A 21,697-nucleotide genomic window follows, 5' to 3' on the forward strand; every position below is an offset into this window, starting at 1 on the left:
AGCCTCTGCGCTGCATTGCAGCATCAGCATTGATATTATTCCCAGGTCATGGGAGTGGGGCTTGAACTTACAGCTGTCTGGCTCAGACCTGTTAGTGCTGTGCCACAGAATCAGTATGTCACCACGTAATAAATGAGACCTGGACCTAATTGTGAGCTGGATGCAAAGCTAATTCCAAGAAACCTACATGGACGTCTGTGTATTGTGTATGTGTACATGTGAATCTAATTGCCTATGTGTCAGGGCGCACGTCTAAAAATGTGTGTGTGAGTGTGTGTCTGTGAATGTTTGTGTGCATCTGAATATGTGGTGTATACATACTGTGTTATGTGCACCTGTCTGAAAGGATGTGTGAAAGTCTGTGTGTATATGAGGATATGTGTCTGAGGGTGCTTTGTGAGTGTATGTCAGGGTGTGTATTTATTTCTGCTGATTTAGGGGATTAGGGCCGACATTTACAATCTGGTCCATCTTGCAATTTGTTCCTGTGAAAGAGGCTTTGGGCAATAAGCTGTGATTTTACTGGGTTGGAAGCTTGTTCATTATAGACACACGGACTCTTAGCAGATCAAACAACTTGAGATACTTAGTGAGGGATAAGAAGATTTGGTGACGCGACCAGCTCAATTTCCAGGCTGATACGTGAGTGGAAGAACACCCTATTCAGATCATATCATTCTCAGTAGCTTTGGAGGTAAATAACATTATTTATTTAATTCTGTTTCATTTTGTGTCCTACATTGTTTTCCCCACCCCACCATCATCTGTTTGAAATATATCTGTCAACAAATGGAAATTGAAGCAAGCACCCCTTTTCCTTTATTGTAATTGGTCACTTTTTTTTTGGATGAGAGAGCAGTTTTCCCCTGCCATCTGAGGCTCTGAGTGCCTTTAGGAACCAGGCCACTTGACATCAATGAAAAGGGTCTCTTTTTGTTTAAGCAGTTGCTGGTATATCTAACAGTAACAAAAGGGAAGCTGCCACTTTAAAATATAGATGAGACAAATTGGAGCCTTTTTCTCCAGAAAAGAGAAGATTGATGAGTGATCTGACAGAGGCCATTAAATAATAAGGGGCTCAATGTTCCCACTTCTGGGGGAGGACACATCTGTCTCTGTCTCTGTCTTCGCACCCCCTCCGACCATGTCTTTCCAGGTAACCTGTGTTAAGAGGGTGTTGGATCGTCCGTTGAGTTGGTCCAAGCTGATAAGGAACCTGGTTGAATGCACTTTCCTTGCTCAAAAAGTCATGGAAATGGACTTAAACCTGCCACTCTTGACCCAGAGATAGGGACACCGTAATACAAGATCTCCTCGTCCGGAGCAGAACCAGAGGCCGTAAATGTAAGACCATCACCAATAAATCCAAGGTGATTCAAGAAAAACCTCCTCAGCCAGACGGTGGTAAGAATGTGCAACTACCTATCACATGGAGTGATTGAGATCAACAGAATCACTGGTATTCCAGGGAAACTAGATAAATACATGAGAGAGAAAAGAACAGAAATGGATATTTATGGGATTAGATGAAATGCTTACGTGGACGAAAATCACCAGCGCATACCAGCTGGATGAATGGCCTATTTCTGTGCTATAAAATCCTGTGGAAAATGGGCCAGAAATCCAGCTCACAAGTTTCGCAGGAGAAAGCCAAAGGACAGCAGAAGTTCACGGCAAAGTGAAAATGTCACCCTATCCCTATAAGCAGCTTTCGCATTTTTAGCTGATTTCTCATTGGGCACACTCTCAGTGCCCAGCGAGAAACATTGCATGCCCTGGGCACTGCAATCAGTCAGGATAACATCTTCTGAGCATCATTCAGAACCGAATGTTGGAGTTGGGATCTGAATTGGCACCCTCATAAAGGCAGCTGCTCTCTGTTACAGAAGGCATTCGGGTGACATAATGAACATACTTGACAGGACGATTGTTCCTTACAAATCATGTTTTACTCTTTGCTCAGTATGTAATATTTTCCAAGCCATGAATTTTCTCTAATTGCTGCCTTTTGTGGTGTAACATTAAGTCTTAATTCTTGTCATTGTCCAACAGTTGACAGATCTCAGCAGTTTAAACTCTAGAGATGTGACGTTCAAATGCCTTCTTGACCTACACCAGTGTCTAGGGGCCTCTAACAGTCCATCTAAGTGAAGCAGCTATTTGAGTCTACTCCCTCTCATTACAAGCCAGTGGACAGATAATCCAGGCTCATATTGGGTTCAAATCCCACCAAGGCAGCTGGTGGAATTTGAATTCAAGTAATAAAATCTGGACCATAAATCGAGCCTCAGTCATGGTTGCCGTGACAACTATCATTGATTGCTGTACAAACCTGCTCAGGGGTTAACTAATATCTTCAGGGAAGGAAATCTGCTGTTGTTCCTAGCTGGTCTGACTCCAGACCTTCCACTGATGGTGGTTGAATTTTACCAGACCTCTGAAATGGACCGAACAAGTCATTTCAGTTCAAGGGCAGTTAGGGATGGCATCATCCTGACTTGCCCCAACACCTTCACTCAGATTTCCCTCCTGACACTGCAGTCTGCCACACTGCTCAAATCAAAGCGATGGTCCACCGCTTCTTTCTCCTGGTGGGCAGGTGGGGTTGAAGTGAATGTCTCACATGGAAGGGAGCATCTCCAACAGTGCAGACCCTGTCAGTACTTCATTGAAGCATCAGACTGGAGGTTGGGATTGTGGAGGCAAAATGTTCAGCCCTTCATGGAGGACAAGAGTGGTAGTGGGCTCTTTGTTCCATTGCCACTGGAGGCGGAAACAGAACGGCTGCCCACTGAAAGTAGCGGGCAGCTTGTTCTGATAAGAGTGGGTACCTTCCTTCTTGAGAAGAAAGAAAGACCTACTGGATACTGTTCCAGAAAACTGAATACTCATCAACAGAAATATTCCATAGTTGAGAAGGAGACCTTGAGCTTGGTGTTGGCGTTGCAACGTTTATATTGTCTTACTGATTACCACCCCTTAAAGTTTTCGGGAAGATTTAAGGTCAAGAATAGCAGACTGTTCAGGTAGAGCTTATTATTATAGTCATTCAATTTGAAAATTATACACATGGCAGGACAAGAGAAGAAAATTGCCGATGTGTTGTCGCCATTTTGATTAAGGAAAGTGGAGATGTTAGGTGGCAGGAAAAAATGGACTGTAGTAGTGAATGTTTGCACGCTTAGAGTCAATGTAATGTATATGTATTGTAGTATACTAATACCCTAAAGCTAAAGGTTTTTACAAATGAAGCCATCTTAGTATATTGATGATTCATTTTTTAAGGGGGAGGTGTAACAGTAAGGGGGGGGGGGTGGCTTTAAGAGGTGTATTTTGTCCTTTTTTTATGAAGGAAGGTTGAGGCTGAGTTGCCGAGTGGTCTGCTCACAGCCAATTAAGGCATGTGAGGCCTTGGGGTTTATTTTAAAATTGGAACAATAGAAGGATCCTGAATGGGTTGGTCAAGCTCCCACAGAACCAGAATTTCTAGTTTTAGCTGTCAGTAGCAGTTGCTGGGGTCTTGAAGCTGGATTTGGAAGCTGTTTTTCCTCTCTCTGTTACAGCAAAAAGCTGGGGTTCCCTTACTGCTGCCAGAATTGCATATGAAACAATGTATTTTACTGCACTTGCCTTTGCCAAAGGTGTGTTTAAAGGATGTTACTATATTTGAACCATTAGCTAATAATAGTTAATATGTACACAGTTTTGTTAAGCATTTCAGTAGAGTTACAGTTAAGCCGATCTTTTATTTTAATTTTTATTTTGTCTGTATTTTAACTGTTATGTAAAAACAAAGTGTGTTTGCTTAAAGTAATTTGACCAATTACATTGCATCTGGAATGCAATACTTACACTTACCTTTAAAATAAGAAAAAGTTAGGGTCTAGGCTAACATCTTAAAATACTTTGAGGGTGTTCAGTCTGATCCATAACAACAGGGAAGATGTTCCCAATGACTGTGGAATCCAGAATCGGGGGTTACAGCCTAAGGATATAGGGTAGGTCATTTCGGACTGAGATGAGGAGAAATATCTTCACCCAGACCGTGATGAGGCTGTGGAAATCTCTGCCACAGAAAGTGATTAAGGCCAAAATATTGTAAGTTTACATGAAGGAGATATGTATAGTTAAAGGTAATATGGAGAAAGTGGGCACAGGGTTGAGAGTTGAATGTCAGCCATAATTATATTGAATGGCTGGTGGAGTAGACCCGAGGAATGAATGGCTCACTTCTGCTCTCACTTCTGACATTTTTCTTTAAGTTTTGCAAGCATGGGCTGGTTGAGTACAGTCTGAGCTCTGCTTTTTTTTCAAGTGACTGAAGGAACATGGTGCTTGATTTGATGCTGGGACGCCTGGCTTATGTACCTGATAGCAGTCAGCCTCGTTTTCCTGTGTGGTATAGAATAATATACTCATCAGAAATTTTATTCTCGTATTTGTCCTGATGAGTGCAAAATCAAAAGCTTCAATAAACAACAGTCAACTTCTCACTAGTAATTCTCACCCTAAATGTCTTGCCTTCTCTCCTCTGTCTTCAAGATCCTCTTGATACCAAACTTCTGCAGTTTGGTGTCAAAGCTTTAATTTATAAGCGTTCTTATGCAGTCTCTTGGGGAGTTTTGATATGTTTAAGATGATATGGGAATGCACATTGCAGAAGTTGTTGAGCATTGAGGGCTTGGACTGTCATTCCTCATTGCTGTTTCCTAAGACCTTGTACTCAGATTTGCATGCTGATCCAGAGGCCAGGCAACTGGTGGTGTGAGGACTTGGAAAGCGCAGTGACTTACTATAAGTTGCTGCTTAACATAACTAAAGTTGGAGACGATAAATATTCATGAAGGTGCTCCGTCAGTATTGCTCTGTATAACCCACATTACCACTGTTTCCCTTCAAACTCCTTTCATTTTCACTCTTCTCTGCATCAGACCACACATGGAAGAGACAGAGGCAACACTGTTCCACATTCAGAGAGGCAAAGCTGTGATTACAGTGGGAGTACAGCTTTCTGTATAACATCATCAGTGACCTTTGCAGGGTTGGCAATGCTGCCTGGAACATATTACCCTGGGTATATTGAAATCCGTTACATGCAAGGCGCAGGCTTCAGTCACCTTGTGCAGAGGTGTTTTTTAGATAAGCTGCCCCCTGTGAATATCTAGCAGAGCAATTTGTCAGAAAGCATTCAGTCCAGTCACCCCAGCAGAATGAAAATTGGAGCAGGTCTGAAAAAGCTGACCAGTCCCATCCACCTGTTGCCACATACAATAAAGTTGAATATAACATCTCATATTCTCCTTATCATTTCAGAAACCCACCACCTCAAAAAAGCATCTGGTCCAAACTCTAATGTAAAACCCCTCCTCATGACTGCCATAATTTAGAATCTCAGGAAGAAATCTGTTCCCATTCAGCTACCTAGCACTGATTCTCTCACCAGATCGAATTACTGTCCATGCATCCCAGCCTTAAAATATCAATAAGACGCACCACCATCCTGTTGGCTCTATTCAACTTCCTGGTAGTGACAGAACATTAAAAGAATAGAATGAGAAAAAAATCATTCAGTCCAACAAACCCATTTATTTCACAGCCCATGTACACCTTCCCCTATCACACACACTACTCACCCATTTAACCCCCACCCTACCCCATGTACACTCTCCCCTATCACATACCCACCCATTTAAGCCCCTTCCCCACCCATGTACACTCGCCCCATCACAGAATCTATCCACCTACTTAATCTATGCCAAACCATCCATTTAACGCCCAAAAGAAATTCCATGTAAAAGTGCTACAAAGATAATCAAGAAATTGATGTCTCGTCAAAGAACTACCCATCATACAGAATTGTAATAGACTAAACCAATATATTATTTATACATGTCCCTGACCTTAAGCGTGGGAGTCTCTAATAACATCAGTAGCAATGAAGATAATAACTCAAGGTTCTTCACCAATTGTCCATGTCAAACGGTGTGTGAATAGATTCAGTTGTGCGTCTCTACAAAGCTAGTTCCCATGGTGATGTCATTTGACTTTACTGTTTGAGGGGATGGTTTACTGAAGAGGAAATCTTTGACAAGCCTGATGTTTATTTGGGGAAGCGAAAAAGGCAGGAGTGACATATCCCATCTTCATCAGTGAGGGAATCACACGTCAGTGACAAAGTGGTTTGTTTGAGTATAATTGTGATTACAACATACCACATTTTTATATCACCATAATGATATGGGGGAGGGGGGGGGGAATACTGTTAAATATAATCACTTCCATAATATAGAAAAGGCAGCAGCCAATTTACGCATAGCCAGCTCCCACAAGCAACAGTGTTGACAATGACCATAAAATCCTTAGTCATGTTGGCTGAAATAGTGTGTCCATATGTGAAGGGAAGGGTGTTTCGCCTGAAACACTGCCCCATCAGCACTGCAACCTTCCTTCAGTTACCATTTTGAACATAGAACAGTACAGTACAGTACAAGCCCTTCAGCCCTCAGTGTTGTACCATCCTTTTACCCTACTCTAAGATCAGACTAACCTACATACCCTTCATCGTACAATCTTCCATGTGCCCATCCAAGAGTCGCCTCAATGTCCCTAATGTGTCTACTACCACTGCCGGCAGTGCATTCCATGCAACCTCCACTCTCTGCGTAAAGAACCTACCTTTGACATCATTCCTAAACCTTCCTCCAATCACCTTGAAATTACGCCCCCTCGTGATAGCCATTTTCGCCACGGGAAAAAGTCTCTGGCCATCCACTCTATCTGTGCCTCATCATCTTGTACACCTCTATCAAGTCGCCTCTCATCCTTCTTTGCTCCAATGAGAAAAGCCCAAGCTCCTCAACTTTTCTTCATAAGGCATGCCTTCCAGTCCAGGCAACATCCTGGTAAATTCTCCTCTGCACATTCGCTAAAACTTCCACATCCTTCCTTTAATGAGGCAACCAGATCTGAAAACAATATTCCAAGTGTGGTCTAACCAGGGTTCTTTAGAGCTGCAGCATAACCTCGCAGCTCTGAAACTCAATCACCCTGCTAATGAAAGCCAATGCCTTCTACCAACCCTATTGACTTGGGTGGCGACTTTGAGGGATCCCTCTGTTCCTCCACACTGCCAAGAGTCCATTGTGTTCTGAAATCTCAGGAGTGGGGCTCAAAGCCAGAACCTTTTGACCAAAGATGTGTGTTATATCCACTGAATCCTGCCTGATTGTGCTCACTGTAATGTAAGTGGAAACCAGACAGCAGCTGCTGGAAATTATATATGCGTAGTTAAATGCAGAAATCAGCAAGTTGCTATTCGAGTGTGTGTTCCTGTAAGCACAATCTTAATACATAATGTCTTAATTACTGTCAAACAAACTACACCGACCGTACAAAAAATATAACTTTTCCTAGTGTGGAGTTTCATTCCTTTCGGTTTTAATAAGAACATAGGAAATAGGAGTAGGAGTAGACCCCACCCAACCTGCTGCACCATTTGGGATAATCAAGGCTGATCAACTCAGTGAATGAAGAGGTATGTTGAACACAGAGATGCTAAGAATCTCTCTATTTCAGCCTTCAAATACATTCAGTGATGGAGCCTACCCTCTGAAGCAGAAAATTCAAAGGTTCAGAATGAAATTGCCTCTCATCTCAATCCCTCATCCTGAGGTTAGGTCCCTGTATTCCAGATTCCCCCAACTGTCATCACAATCTCAGTGTCTGTCCTGTCAAACCCCTTCAGAATCTTATACAGTAAGTTTATTGAGATTGCCTTTCATTTTGCCAACATACAGAGAATATGGGCAATTATTCAGCCTCTTATCACAGAATAAATCCTCCTGTTGGAACAAATCCAGTGTGAACCTTTGCATTATTGCCATCAACACAAGTATTTCTCTCCTTAACTAAGGGGACCAAAGCAGCTCACAGTTTAAGGGTGGCAGGGTGGCTCAGTGGTTAGCAGTGCAGCCTCACAGTGCCAGGGACCCTGGTTCAATTCCAGCCTTGGGCAGCTGTCTGTGTGGAGTTTGCACATTCTCCTCAAGTCTGTGTGGGTTTCCTCCGGGTGCTCAGATTTTTCTCCCACAATCCAAAAGGTGTGTATGTTAGGTGAACTGGCCATGCTAAATTGCCCATATTGTAGGTTAGGTGCATTAGTCAGGGGTAAATATAGGATAGGGGAATGGATCTGGGTGGGTTACTGTTCAGAGGATTGGTGTGACTTGTTGGACTGAAGGGCTTGTTTCCGACAAGGCAGGGCTTCTATGAATGAATACTCGAGATGTGGTCTCTCAAAGGTCCTGTACAGTTATTTCTTGTACTCCAATGCCCTTTTATTGTAAGTGATTTTTTAAAAAAATAAAAAAGCAGTAATAAACCAAATAAAAACAGGTGACTTTGGGTCTGTGGTTCCTAAAGCTGCATTATGTTGAAAGATGATAACATAATTCAACTCATCTCTTGGTATAAGCTCATCTCTTGGTATAAGATCCATTTGGTAGTTTGTGCCACCATCCTCTTTCCTGGTGGGGATTTATAGGGCATGTTTGGTCTGCTGCATTCAATGAAATTAGTTGTTAGTCCAATGAGAAGAGGCTTTTGTCTTAAATGAGATGCAGTTTACAATATGAGAGCACCAAGTTACTCTGGTGTGCTAGACATTGTTTGGAATATATAGGAGCAAGAGTAGGCCATTCAGCCCCTTGTACCTGCTCTGCCATTCTAGATTGTGCTGATTGTATACTCATCTCCTTATATTCATACTATCTCTATTAAGACCTTCCATTGCTCTCTGGGTTAGAGATTTCCAAAGATTCACCTCCCACTGAATGTTCCTCCTCATTTCACTCCTGAATGGCTTGCTTTTTATTCCAAGACTGTGTCCCCTCATTCTAGATCCCACAGTCAGGGGAAACAACCTTTCTACATCTGCTCGATCTGTCCCTTTAAGAAGATTGCATGTTTTAATGAAAATCTTGGAAATGTTACAATTAGCCTTCATATCCAAATCATTAATATAGATTGTGAACAGCCAAGGCCCGAGTACTGATCCTTGCACTACCCCACCAATAATCTTGCCAACTTGAGAGAACATAAGAATTAGGAGCAGGAGTAGGCCATTTGACCCATCAAGCCAGTTCCACCATTCAATAAGATCATGGCTAAAAGTTCATGGACTCAGCTCCATAGATTTGCAGCCAACCAGCAGTGACCCATTTATTCCTACAGTCTGTTTTCTGACTGTTAATCAATCCTTACTCCATGGTAATATGCTACTCCACCTTACGTGCTTTATCTTTACCAAACTCCTTTGTTGGTCTTTATCAAAAGCCTTCTAAAAATCCAAATATTCGGCATCCACTGTTTCTCCCTTATTGACTTTGCTAGTAACGTCCTCAAAAAAAACTCTCATCAGGTTTGTAAAACAGGATTCCCCCTTCATAAATCGATTGACTTTTCCCAATCAAACAATTATTTTCTATCTTATTTGATAGATTCTGCTGTTTTCTTTACTACTACCATCAAGCTAACAAATTTGTAGTTCCCTGTTTTCTCTCTCCTTCCTTTCGCATCCAATGTAGCTACTTTTGAAAGCTTACAGTCTGCAGGCAACACTGTAGAATTAATAGAATTTTTGTAGAAGATCACCAATGTACCCAGCTCTTCTAATACTCTAATGTGAAAGTCATCGGCTTTTAGGGATTAACCAACATTGCTATTAATGTTGCCAATAATACTTTTTTTTTATAAACTAATACCAATTTCTTTCAATTCTAAGTTCTCACCAGACTCTTGGATCTTAATTATTTTATGAAGCCTTCTTGTGTCTTCCTCTAAACACAAAAAGTGTTATTTAGCTTCTTTGGCACTTCTGTTTCCTTTATAAATTGTCCTGTCTTTGCCTGTAATGAACCCACAATTGTCTTTGTTTGTCTTTTTGTTTTCACATACCTGTAGAAGCTTTTATAGTCTGTTTTAATGTTTCTTGCTTTTTAACATTCATTTTGTATTCTCTTTATCAATTTATTAGCCTTCCTTTGCTCAATTCTAAAATTCTCCCAATCCTTGGGCTTGTATTTTTAGTAACATTATGTCACCTCCTTTGATCTAATAATATCTTTAGCTTCCCTTGTTAGCCATGGCTCTTTTACTTTTCCCATTTTCCCCATAAAGGAATATTTTTAAAAAAAAACGAACATTAATTCCTTAAACGTTTGAGCCATTGTCTGTCTACCATCAAACCTTTCAATGTATTTTTACAATTAACCACAGCAACTTCTTCCTCACACCTTTATATTTGCCCTTGTTTGGAGTTAAGACCCTAGTTTCAGATTGAACTATGTGTTCTTTAACAACAATAATATTAATTAGTTTTTTTCTTATCGCATAAAATGAGATCTAAAATAATCAGTGTCTTGGTTTTCTGGAGCAATATACTGAGGAGTCAACTGTCTTGAACACATTCCAGGAATTCTTTCTCTACAACATTGATGCCCATCAAATGTACTCAGTCTGTATGTAGATTGAATCTCCCATGATTACTGGATGCCCCTCGCTATATGTGCCCCAAATTTCCTGATATACACCGTTCCCTACATTATCATTCCTGTTAGTGGCCTGTAAACATCTCCTACCAATGTTTACTGCCCCCCATTGTCTCTTAGCTCCCAGACAGAGTCTGGATCCTGTTCTTCCACTCAGAGATCCTGCCTCATTAATGCACTGATCCCATCCCTTATTATTAGGGACTACCACATTTACTTTACTTTTTTGCAAATCCTTAATATTCAAGTTTCAGTCTTAGTCACCCTGCAGCCATGTCTCCATAACAGCTATTAATTCAGAGTGTTTTACTTCTACGAACACCATCATGTTACTATAACAATGAGGGAGATATCAATGAGAACCAGTGCTGTTCTCCTGCCTGAGTCCATGTGGCATAATCGTATTAATGCTCTTCAGCATTAACCCTTTCAGACATTTATACAACAAAAGCCTCATGAAAATCTTTGAAACTCAGACCTCTCCTTAAGTATAGGTCTGTTTGACCAGAGTGCTGTCCAGACAGTGGTTTGTACTAGTTCGATTTCAGGTCTCTGTAGAGTTGGCTGATCTCAATCCAGTTGTTGATAGAAATGTTCCAATTTGCCACAGTACTGGTAGATGTGAGCGGGAAAGATCCTCTCATCCAACTACCGTGTAGTGACCCAGTATCGAAGTCTGGAGAGAATTAGGTTGGCCTTGCCTTTCGGTCATCGCATAGTTGTACAACCCACTGACACCTATTGTTGAGGTTAATATTGTTGCAAATGGAATTAAAATCTAAATGCTAGTAGCTAGGCTGTATCATCAGTGATGTCAGATCACAGGAAATTGGAACCTGAGGAAGGGTCAGAACTGGGGCACACAATTTAAAAATTGAGGGGCCTGTCATTTAAGACAGCGATGAGGAGGAATTATTTTCTCCCAGGTCATTAGTACATGGAACTCTTCTTCCCAATGAGTGGTGGAGACAGTGTCATTGAGTACCTTTAGTGTAGAGATGGATAGATTCTTGACTAACAAAGGAGTCAATAGTTAGTGAAAGGAGACAGGAATGTGAAATGGAGGCCACAATCAAATCTGTCATTATCTTATTAAATGACAGAGCAAGCTGGAGGCTCCAAATGGTCCAGTCATGATTATAATTTGTATGTTATTACTAAGGTTCTAGTGAAGTCCTATTCAACTACTACTGTATGCACATTATTCAATGTCTAGTAAATGTTACAGCCTCACACACTGTCCAAGCAACATAATGTCCAGACCCTCATTGGTCTGACACTCCTGGAATGGACTGTGTTGTATTTATAAACTTAACGGCTGCTTGGCTCAATACTTCTCATTCCCCTCATTTTTCACCAAGCGGAACCTTCCAGTTTCTCCTCATTGTTAGACACATTGAGTCTTTCATACTCTCCATAATCGTTTGCTTATTAGGATACACAATGGCTGGGATTTCTCTCAGGGACTTTCCTCATCACTTGTAGCTTTGGAGCACACCCTATTGACGGCGTCCATCCAGAAATGCAGCCAAAGTTACAGCAGCCAATCCAGAGAATCCAACCCCAAAGAAATGTCCAGAATGCACCTCTTTCCTTTGTTTATCGGGTACCTTTCTGTCTTGTACAGTGGTTGCCTACTGTCCTTGGTTATGTTTTTGGAGATCTGGTCATATGGGCTCCACCCTTTCAACAAAGGCTATCCTATCTCCCAATATGTTCATACTCTGAAATTAATGTGTTCAATCCTCAACATCCAAGTGATGACCCTTTACTTCCTGGAGACTCCAGGACAATCTCTGAGGGTAACCTGAGATTTGTGTCATTCAGACCGAATGTGAGAACCCAGAGGTTTCAGAAGATTTAGCTTAGTGCTCTCTCTGAGCTGCCAATTAACTGTGTCACACGTTACAACTCAACAAATTCTTCTATGGTTCAGAGTAAGATTTGAATAGATAATGAATAAATGAAACTGACACAAAATTAGCTGAGTGACAGAATCGCACAACAGACTTGTGAGTATAGGTACACGTCATGGTATAGAAGGACAGTAGCAACATGAGTACAGAACTGGCTGAATGGTAGGAAACAGCGTAATAGTCAGTGGATATTTTGTGGCTGGGTGAGGTTTGTAGTTGAGTTCCCTTGGGGTCGGCACTGAGATTCTTGCTTTTCCTGACACATATTAATAGATCATGGCGTGCAGGGGACACTATCAAAGTTAGTGAATGAAATGAAACTTTGAAACATTGTAAAAGGTGAGGGGACAGTGTAAACATCAACAGGACATAGATAAGTTGATGGAGTGCGTAGGTAGGTGACAGATGAAGTTCACTGAAAAGTGTGAGGTAATGCATGATGGGAAGAAGAATGTGAACAGACAAAACACAATAGTGGGTACAATTCTGAATGGGGTTCTGGTGCAGTGGGACTTGGGTATGTATGTGCATGGATCATTGAAAGTGACAGGACAAATGGAGAGGGCTGTTAATGAAGCATGCAGTGTTCTTGACTTTATTAAGGTCAGTAGGAAGAAGGATTTCCTTCTTAAAGTATGTCAGTGAGCCAGATGGGTTTTCACGTTGATAGTTTTGTGGTTACCATAACCGAGACTAGTTTTCGATTCCAGATTTATGAATTAAATATAAATTCCACCAGCTGCCCTGGTGGGGTGATCATGATCGATAAACAAAGGGAAGACCCATTGTTGGTTGCTTCTTGGCCCCTCCGAATGGCCTGGAAGACTGTAGGGGACTAGACTGGGAAATTTCCCCATATGTTTCCCTGTGCGTGGGCAGCACAGTGGCTCAGTGACTAGCACTGCTGACAGCGGCCCCAGGGACCTGGGTTTAATTCCAGCCTCAGGTGACTGTCAGTGTGGAGTTTACACAATCCACCTGTGTCTGTGTGGGTTTGTTCCGGGTGCTCCGGTTTCCTCCCACAATCCAAAGATGTGCTGGTCAGGTGGATTGGCCATGCTTAATTGCCATCGTGACCAGGGATTTAAGGGCTAGGTGGGTTAACCATGGGAAATGCAGGGTTATGGGTGGGAACGGGTTCTGGGTGGCATGTTCTTTGGAGGGTCAGTGCTGCCTCAGTGGGCCAGATGACCTGTTTCCACACTGTGGTGGATTTTATGATAAATCTTTCCTCAATTGTGTGGTGGCATTGAGAATGAGATACAAAAATTGGGAGAAAAGAGTAGACAGACTTGGATAGGAATGAAGGATACCCTGACAAAGCTGTGAAATCTCAAAACTATACTATTGCATTTTGTTGTCATATGTTTTCAATTGATGCTATGGCTATTTGTCAAGTTCTCTTGTTATTTTGTTCTTGGTAAAGAATAACCTGTGTTTTTTTACAAACAGCAGGCCATTGTAATGGATTTTGTGATCAAATAGGTTGGAGATGTCTGAAAGAGGTGATTTTGTTTGCATACTGAGAAGGGATTTCTCATTTCATCAGAGGAACTTGATCAGAAAGGGAAAATCTCTGTCGTGCTGTGCTGTGTGAACTTTGCTTGGATCAGTTACATCTGAGGGGTTCTCCCAGATCTAAGGCACACATATTATATTGCAATTATGCAAAATCAGCATGTACTCTCTCAGAAAAGTGAAGTGTGAAAGGTGGTTTGTTTGCTGACTTTAGTATTGTAGGACACTAGACCATATTGATGCTCACTGCTTTATCATTTGTGTCAAGCTAATCTTGTTACCTGCACCTTGAGATACCGGTCTAGAGTATCTTGGGTTCTGAGTTTTGTACATACACTGCCACAGAGGATGTTGTTCATTCTCTTTGAGTAAAGCTTTTCAATCCTTCTGCACTGTAGCACTCTGTGATATATATCTGTGCATAGTAGGTTCTCAAATACAGCTCTTTAGTGCAGTGTCTAAAACCACTCTCTTCACAAACTCGTTCCAGACTGGGTATCTTCTCTCTTACAATGACACAGTCATTGGATAAGTCATGACTCTCAATAGATCACAATTACCAGCTATTTTACCTTAACCAAAGCAGAGAACACAGCCTGCAAATGAACAGCGATAAATGCCGAACATTGCGCAGGAACCTAGAGGAGCTGTTACAGGATTCCTTTCAGGAAACTGCAGTCTGCAGCCCCATCCAGTAAGGGATGTCAACTGGCTTCCACTGTCAGGATGTCTGTTCAGTGCAGCCCAGCATAGATGTACCCGCTGGTTGCCTTGCATTGTGGGTGCTGCCAAGGGGCCAGCCGCAGCAGGAGAGTCAACAACACCACCAGAGCACCTTCAGTCAGAAGACAGTGACTACTACGGCAGTAAAAGCTAGATTGGCAGAGCTACCATACTCCATAATCGAATGCAGTGACAATCCTTCCACCGGGGAGACTTGAGCATCACAATTTAATACTAACAACTTGACATGAAGTCATCTACAATCAGTTTCCCAGCTCCTAACACAGAAGAGGGGGTGGTCCATGAACTCTTGGAAATAAGTGCAATCTATTCCTAAATGGAGACTAGTTGCGCTATTGAGTCCTCTAACCAACTACCCACCTCTGCCAGGCTGTGGCATTCTGCCTCCAGGAACAATGTACAGAGTTGGAACTTGACGTGGAGCTGATTTGGAAGTGAAATGATTGCATTTTCCTTACCTTCCACTCAGCCCCACGTCCTCAACATCCCCTGCACAGGAATATAAATTCATTACTTCTGAAGCAAGAAATCTTTGTTCCAGACAGTCTTCCTAAGGAAGACACTGGAAAGCATTTGTGTTGATTCAATCAAATACAAATCAGACAGATTTACTTGATGTTAGAAAATAAAGTTTTGGCATAAAGTGAGGAGATTGTGATACAACATGCGGTAGATGTTGGGGAGGAACAGGAGACTGTGGACATTTGGTTGCCAAAGCTCCATAATCTTGTGCGATGGATCATCGCCACAGCTCATCACTGTGTCAGATCCATTGGGTAGATTTGCTGATATGAATCTTCAGGCCTGGGTTGGTCTGATATGGTGTAGGAAAACCACTTGGTACATCTGACAGAAAGAGTCTCTTATCTTCATTATAGTTTATTCTCAGATATGGTTCATTGTGTGATAGCAGCTGGATACAAGTTACATGAGCATGATAGACGTTGTTACTGAGGGAGACCTCCATGTTAGACCTGAAGCTATCACTTCCCATCCAAGAAAATGCTATATCATAGTGGGCAATGCTTATTGAACTCCACAGAAATAACCCTTTCAGATACTCACGCTCTATTCAATACCCGTCCCTGGGCAAAATCCTCACCTTGTGTCTGGGCCTGTTATAGACAAATTGATTGAGGTTGATTGTCATGTGTAGTCAACCAAACCATACTGTTGTATCATGTGACTGCCAGAAGGGATTAGGTAAACTTGATCTGAATCTTTAATTGTTTAGCACTTCCTGGGTGTATCAAAAATTCACAGAAAAGGCTTATTGGAGAACCTCATCTCAGTCTCAGAAATACAAGTGGGGAAGAGTTTATAATTGCTACTCAGCTCATCAGCCTTGCTTCTTCCATGTTTGGCTGGGAATTGATGGGGCTTCCAGAGGTGGCTGATTCAGGGCTAATTCAGGCCTCTTCCAGCCACCAATGATACCAACCCCTTTCCTCCCCCCGGTAGCAAGAACAAAGGCAAACATAGCCCCTCCCAGCCTCACCAATAATAACCTCTCACTAGGGTGTGCTGGACTGGCGCTGGCAACCTTCCCCCATCACTCCCACTTCACCACATTCTGGGGGTGGTGTCCATGTTACTGCTCCTTTCTGTGTGTAATCCTAGCAGTAGTCACCACTCCAGGGACTCAGTAACCATTGGTCCTCTGAGTGGCTGGCTGTGTCAATCTGGAAGGGGTCTAGGGGACATAACCATGCTCCCTGGGAGGCACAGCACTGGCAGAAAATTGTTTCCTGTCTGTGAATGCAGTTTGGGCCACCCACAACTGATCAAGGTGGGGTTTTTGTTTGACCTTTTGACTGGCGAATGGGTCTCACGCCAACTACAACATTTCCCTGTGTCAGGAACGTTGTTGCTAGGGTCGAAATACTCAATCTGAGCTAGGTTCTCTCAGACTGTATGCTGATAGCCACAATTGGGTTGTCACCTTTGCAGAATAATCAATCCTGCCATCTCCAGGAATCTAGGTGGCAGTGGCATATTAGTTAATGTGCACAGAGCTAATGATTCAGAGGGTCAGACCTAATCCTCTGGGGTCATGGGTTCAAATCCCACCACAGCAGATGGTGGAATTTGAAGTCATTGATTAAATTCAGAATATATAGTGAGTCTCGGCAGTTGTGACCATGGCAACCATGATGGATTGGTTTAAAAAACTCTCTGGGTCACTAATGCCCTTTGGAGAAGGAAAGCTGCCACCTTTACTTGGTCTGCTGTACTTGTGACTCCAGACCCACAGCCATGTGGTTAGGTGTGAACGGCCCCTTTGAAATGGTTCCAGCGAGCCTCTCAGTTCAGGGACAATTAGGAAGAGCAACAAAGGTTGGCCATGTGCAAAGAATTTAAAAATAGTATTATTTTTCAGGACTATGAGTACAACCCTGGGCAAAAAAAATTACTGTTGCATAAAAGGCAGTGTCTTTGCGACACTTCCTATTTGTTAATTGCGAAAAGTATCGGCCTTTGGTTCAAAAAGGCTATTCGCCAGTCATAACTCATCCAGCCAAATCCTGAAGTTGGCCCAGAAACAGCACCCCATGTGTAGATGGATGTGTGGGAGGAGTGCTCCACTTAGAGATGACCTATTTCAGTCAAGATCTTCAAGTGTGTCTGGGCCTGTTATGGACAAATTGATCAAGGTTGATTGTCAAGTGTAGTGAACCAAACCATATTGTTGTATCATGTGACTGCCAGAAGGGGTTAGGTGAACTTGATGGATCTGGATCTTTAATCGTTTCGCACTTCCTGGGTGTATCAAGAACTCACAGAAAAGGCTTATTGAAGGACCTCATTCTCAGTCTCAGAAATACAGGTGAGGAGAGTTTATAATCGCTCAAGTGTGGTCCTGTCAGGCCACTCAAGGAGATGAAGAGGATTTTGCATCGCTCTTCAGGGAACAAGCAGGGGAGATTCCCCCTTTTCTCCGAATCAGTCTTAATCCCTCGTCCAGCATCCTGAGAATACAAGCCAGCTGTTTGCTGCTGGGGGCTGTGGCTGTCTGACAATTGGTTGACAACCTTTCAGAAGTGCTGCATCAGTTTTGAGACATGGTACTGTCCCAGGTGGTGGAAGCCAATTTTTTCAACGTAACCTTTATTTTCCTTGACTCCACCCAAAAGGAGGGACTTACTGTAACTTCCAACTATCTTGAATTAAACATAAAGTCCTGACTACACAGCACTGATAAGGCATTCCATCAATGAATTTAAATAAAAGTTAAAGTCATGAAGGGTTCTGATAAAGGAATTGGCCAAAGAAGCAGAGGGAAGGTGAGGTGAAATTTTCTTCGTGCAGAGAGTTGTTTTGCCCTGCAGTGCACTTCCCGAAAGGACAGTGGAAGCTGAAACGGTCTTCTAAAGACATTGAGAAGTCATGCTTTAAAACCAAAAATAAATTGGTGGGTTACAGGGAAAGAGCAGCTGAGAGGGACAAGTTGGACAAGTTCTCCCAAGCAGCCAGCACAGGCACTATGGGCTGAGTGGCCTCCTTCTGTAGTGGTTGTGTCTCTAATTCGATGAAAGGAGCCTGGAAGTGGAGGGCCCTCCTTGTAAGGAGCAGTAGCAGTGACAGTGTAATCTCTCGATGCCAAACCCCCCCCTCCCCCACCTACAACCATCCAGCCAGCTCAAGTCTCAGCTTGAAGAACACCATGCTTTTACTGGAGTCTATCTCGACTGGCTCCTGATCCGGAGATCTGAGCATTTATATTGCGCTTAATGTAATAAGATCTCCCGAATCTTTTTATAGTTTAAGCTACTTTAGCATGTGTTATTCAGTTGGGGGGGGGGAGTGGGGAGGAAGGGAGGAGGTGGTGGGAGGGGTAGGAGAACGCAGAGTATGGTATGAAAATGTTGTGCGGAGGCTGGTAAAATCCCAGCCTGTTTATGCACACAGCACACATGTGTACAGTTTAATAATTGACCGTCATAGAGATAAGGAGCTTAGTGCTCTGAGTGTGGGCTTTGATTTGTGACAGTCGTGGAGTTAATTAATGGATTTGTGAAGAATGCCGAGGCGCTGGATTTAGAGATATAGAGTATCAGCCTGCATTTTTCTTCGCTTGAGGATTGACCAATTTTCCCGAGGAAGACTGGAGAAGGCCAGAGGGGGAGCGTCCGATTTGGATTTTCTCCGCAAATGCCCATGACCTTTGATCGAATGTGCACATCACTGCTGCATGTGGTGGAGCTGGGTTTTTTTTTGTTCATATATCTGCCTAGATCTATCTGACTTTGGTTTTCCAATCGTGTGGCTGGCCTTCGGCGCTCTACTTTCCAGTGAAGGGGGTCGAACACACGCTTTCCTAGCTCGCCTCTCCTCCTGAGTGGAGCTGACAACTTGTATCTGGTGTTCCTGGTAACTCCCAGACAGTGTCCCAGTCTAACTATCAGCTATCCAGTCGTAAAGTCTACGAGTGATAATGGAGGACTTTTGGACCCTTCATTCCACTTATGGTAAGCGCTGTTCACTCCAAGTTACCTTTTCAAACGGGGGTGCCTTGGTTCCGAGAGGAAACATGCCAAGACGATTGTGATCGCATTTCATGTCGTCCCTGTCTTTTCCACGACAGATGGTGAGGAGTTGCTTCTTGACAAGCAGTTCCTTGTGTTGTTGATACCATTTTAAATTGTACATCTACTCGGGCCTGTAACCTGTGGAAGAGGGGGGAATTCCTGTTTCCAGGTCCCTGATCAGCACTCAGTCTTCCTTAGTCCTCTTCCCAACTCCAATCTGTGATTATGCTCCCAAATGTGTTAATGTAGCAAGGAAAATTGTGGGGAGATTTAACAGAGCTGTTTGAAATTATGAAGGGCTTTGACAGAGTAAGTAAAAGGAAGCTGTTTCAACTGGCTGATAGGTAAGTTCACAAAGGACCTAGGAAAGTTGACAAAATAATTTTGGGGGGGGGGTGGTTTGGAGTACTGAGCTGTTATGATTTAGAATGCACTATCTGGAAGCATGATGAATACGGATTGAACAGTAACATTCAACAGTGAATCAGATAGATCTTTGAAAAGGATTGGCCCCCTCTCTCCTGCAGTGTAAATTGTTGTGATGGTCTGAAATTTGGCATTCTTGCATTTGTCCTGGAGGCAGCAAGATGAACAGCTTTGATGGCAAGTCTCTCCTTCCAGTGACATTCAGGGAAAAGGATTGGAAGCTCAGGGAGAACAGCAGAAATTGGATAAACTTTCAAGGAGGTTCTTTCGGTGCTGGATAACTCACTGCGGAGAACAGCTTCTGTGGGAACTGATGAGTCAACTCTGCATTGATATGAAATAGTGGCTGCTTTCAGAGAAACGTACAAGAGGTGCCATGGGAAGGCAGAGTCTCTGATCGGAGAACAACTGGCACCGTTCAGAGAAAAAGTTAAATCCCCATCCGCTGCGGGTTCCTGAAGGATTATCACCAACAAGAAGAGATCACATTCCCAGGCCTGTGGCCGAGTGAAGGGCAATGCGTGGAGGGCACCTGCTTTCCCCACAGCTCCCCTAGCTTGAGACTATGGGATCACAAGTTCAGATCCTTGGCATTTCATAAAGCAATGGTCAGAAACTTGGTTAATAAATCAGAGTGTGCAATATTTTTGTTTTGTGACAGGTTTAATGGGCCATTCCTCTGATGTCTATAATATTAGTTTTCTTAACAACAACTTACAGCTCTTTCAACTCCACGAAACAACCCAATGTGCTTCTTTGGAACATTATTAAGCAAATACTGGCAGTGGACCACATGAGCAGATATGCCTGATAACCAAAAGGTTGGTCAAAGATATAGGCTTAAATCTTGATTTAAAGGAAGAGAGAGAGGAGTAGAAAAACTATAAGATATGGGAGCAAGCCCAGGCCATTCAGCCCACTGAGTCTGCTCTGCCATTGGATCATGGCTAACATGTTTCTCAACCCCCATTCTCCTGCCTTCTCCCTGTAACCCTTGATCCCCTTACCAATCAAGAGACTATTTATCTCTGTCTTAAATACACTTATAACTTAGCCTGTAAAGGCAATGAGTTCCCCAGATTCACCACCCTCTGGCTGAAGAAATTCCTCCTCATCTCAGTTCGAAAGAGTCGTCCCTTCACCCTGAGGCTGTGCCCTCAGCAAGAGTCCTAACACACAAGATTTGTCCTTTCCGTGGATTGTCACCTTGTTGCGATGGAGAGGCCTGAGTGTTCTACCAGGAGTTCTCAATTCCTGGCAGGGTCACCCATGATGATAAGGTCAGCATGGTGGAGCCAGACAACACGCAATCCAAAACATGACCAGAATGGTGATGCAGGCGGAAGATGCTGGTGCAATGTAAATGGCTGCTGCTGTGGATGCAGGCTGCAGCAGGAGGGAGATTCCCAATCTTTGAGATTTCCTTGCCATCTTGGAGTAGGATCTACCTTCTGTCAAGGACAGTGACAGCATTCCCATGTTAAAAGACGCCCTGCACAAGGCATCTACCTCGAGAGGAGTTCAACACTGCCCTCCACCCCCACCCCGTATGCTCAACACAAGCCCGATAGCCATTGGTGAGAGTTGACGAGACAGGATTGAGAGATCTGGAGAAAGGAGGATAGCTTCACCGAGGATGTTCACAACGTAGGATCCTTGCTTCTAAAGACAGTCATCAACGATGGAGCAAATAAAATAGGGGTTGTTCAAGAGACCAGAATTAGAACACAGGCATTTTGAAGAAGCTGGAGGAGATTGCAGAGCAGGGAGAGATGATACAGTGGAGGGATTTGAAAACAGGAATGGGAACTTTGAAAGGAGAAAGTGAGGTCTGCAGATGCTGGAGACCAGAGTTGAAAAGTGTGGTGCTGGAAAAGCGCAGCAGGCCAGGCAGCATCCAGGGAACAGGAGATTCGACGTCCTGAAGAAGGGCCTGTGCCCGAAACGTCGAATCTCCTGTTCCCTGGATGCTGCCTGACCTGCTGTGCTGTTCCAGCAATAAAGTTTCAACTTTGAT

The 21,697-nt window shown here is 43.1% G+C and overlaps 1 protein-coding gene across 2 annotated transcripts in view; it reads left to right on the forward strand.

The window, feature by feature from the left end:
- The window catches only part of LOC122554615 (retinoic acid receptor RXR-gamma-A-like), a 168,716-nt gene that overhangs the window by 10,879 nt on the left and 136,140 nt on the right, over positions 1–21,697 (forward strand). Inside the window, exon 1 of one of the 2 annotated variants that reach the window (XM_043699926.1) lies at positions 18,587–19,194. The exons of the other annotated variant lie outside the window; for it this stretch is intronic. Within the exon in view, the coding sequence (XP_043555861.1) occupies positions 19,161–19,194 (34 nt within the window). The 5' untranslated portion in view covers positions 18,587–19,160. Of the gene's footprint in view, positions 1–18,586; positions 19,195–21,697 lie in introns of those variants that run through there. 2 annotated transcript variants of the gene reach the window in all.

The sequence above is a fragment of the Chiloscyllium plagiosum genome, chromosome 11 (genome assembly GCF_004010195.1).
Source record: "Chiloscyllium plagiosum isolate BGI_BamShark_2017 chromosome 11, ASM401019v2, whole genome shotgun sequence".
NCBI classification, from domain to species: domain Eukaryota; kingdom Metazoa; phylum Chordata; class Chondrichthyes; order Orectolobiformes; family Hemiscylliidae; genus Chiloscyllium; species Chiloscyllium plagiosum.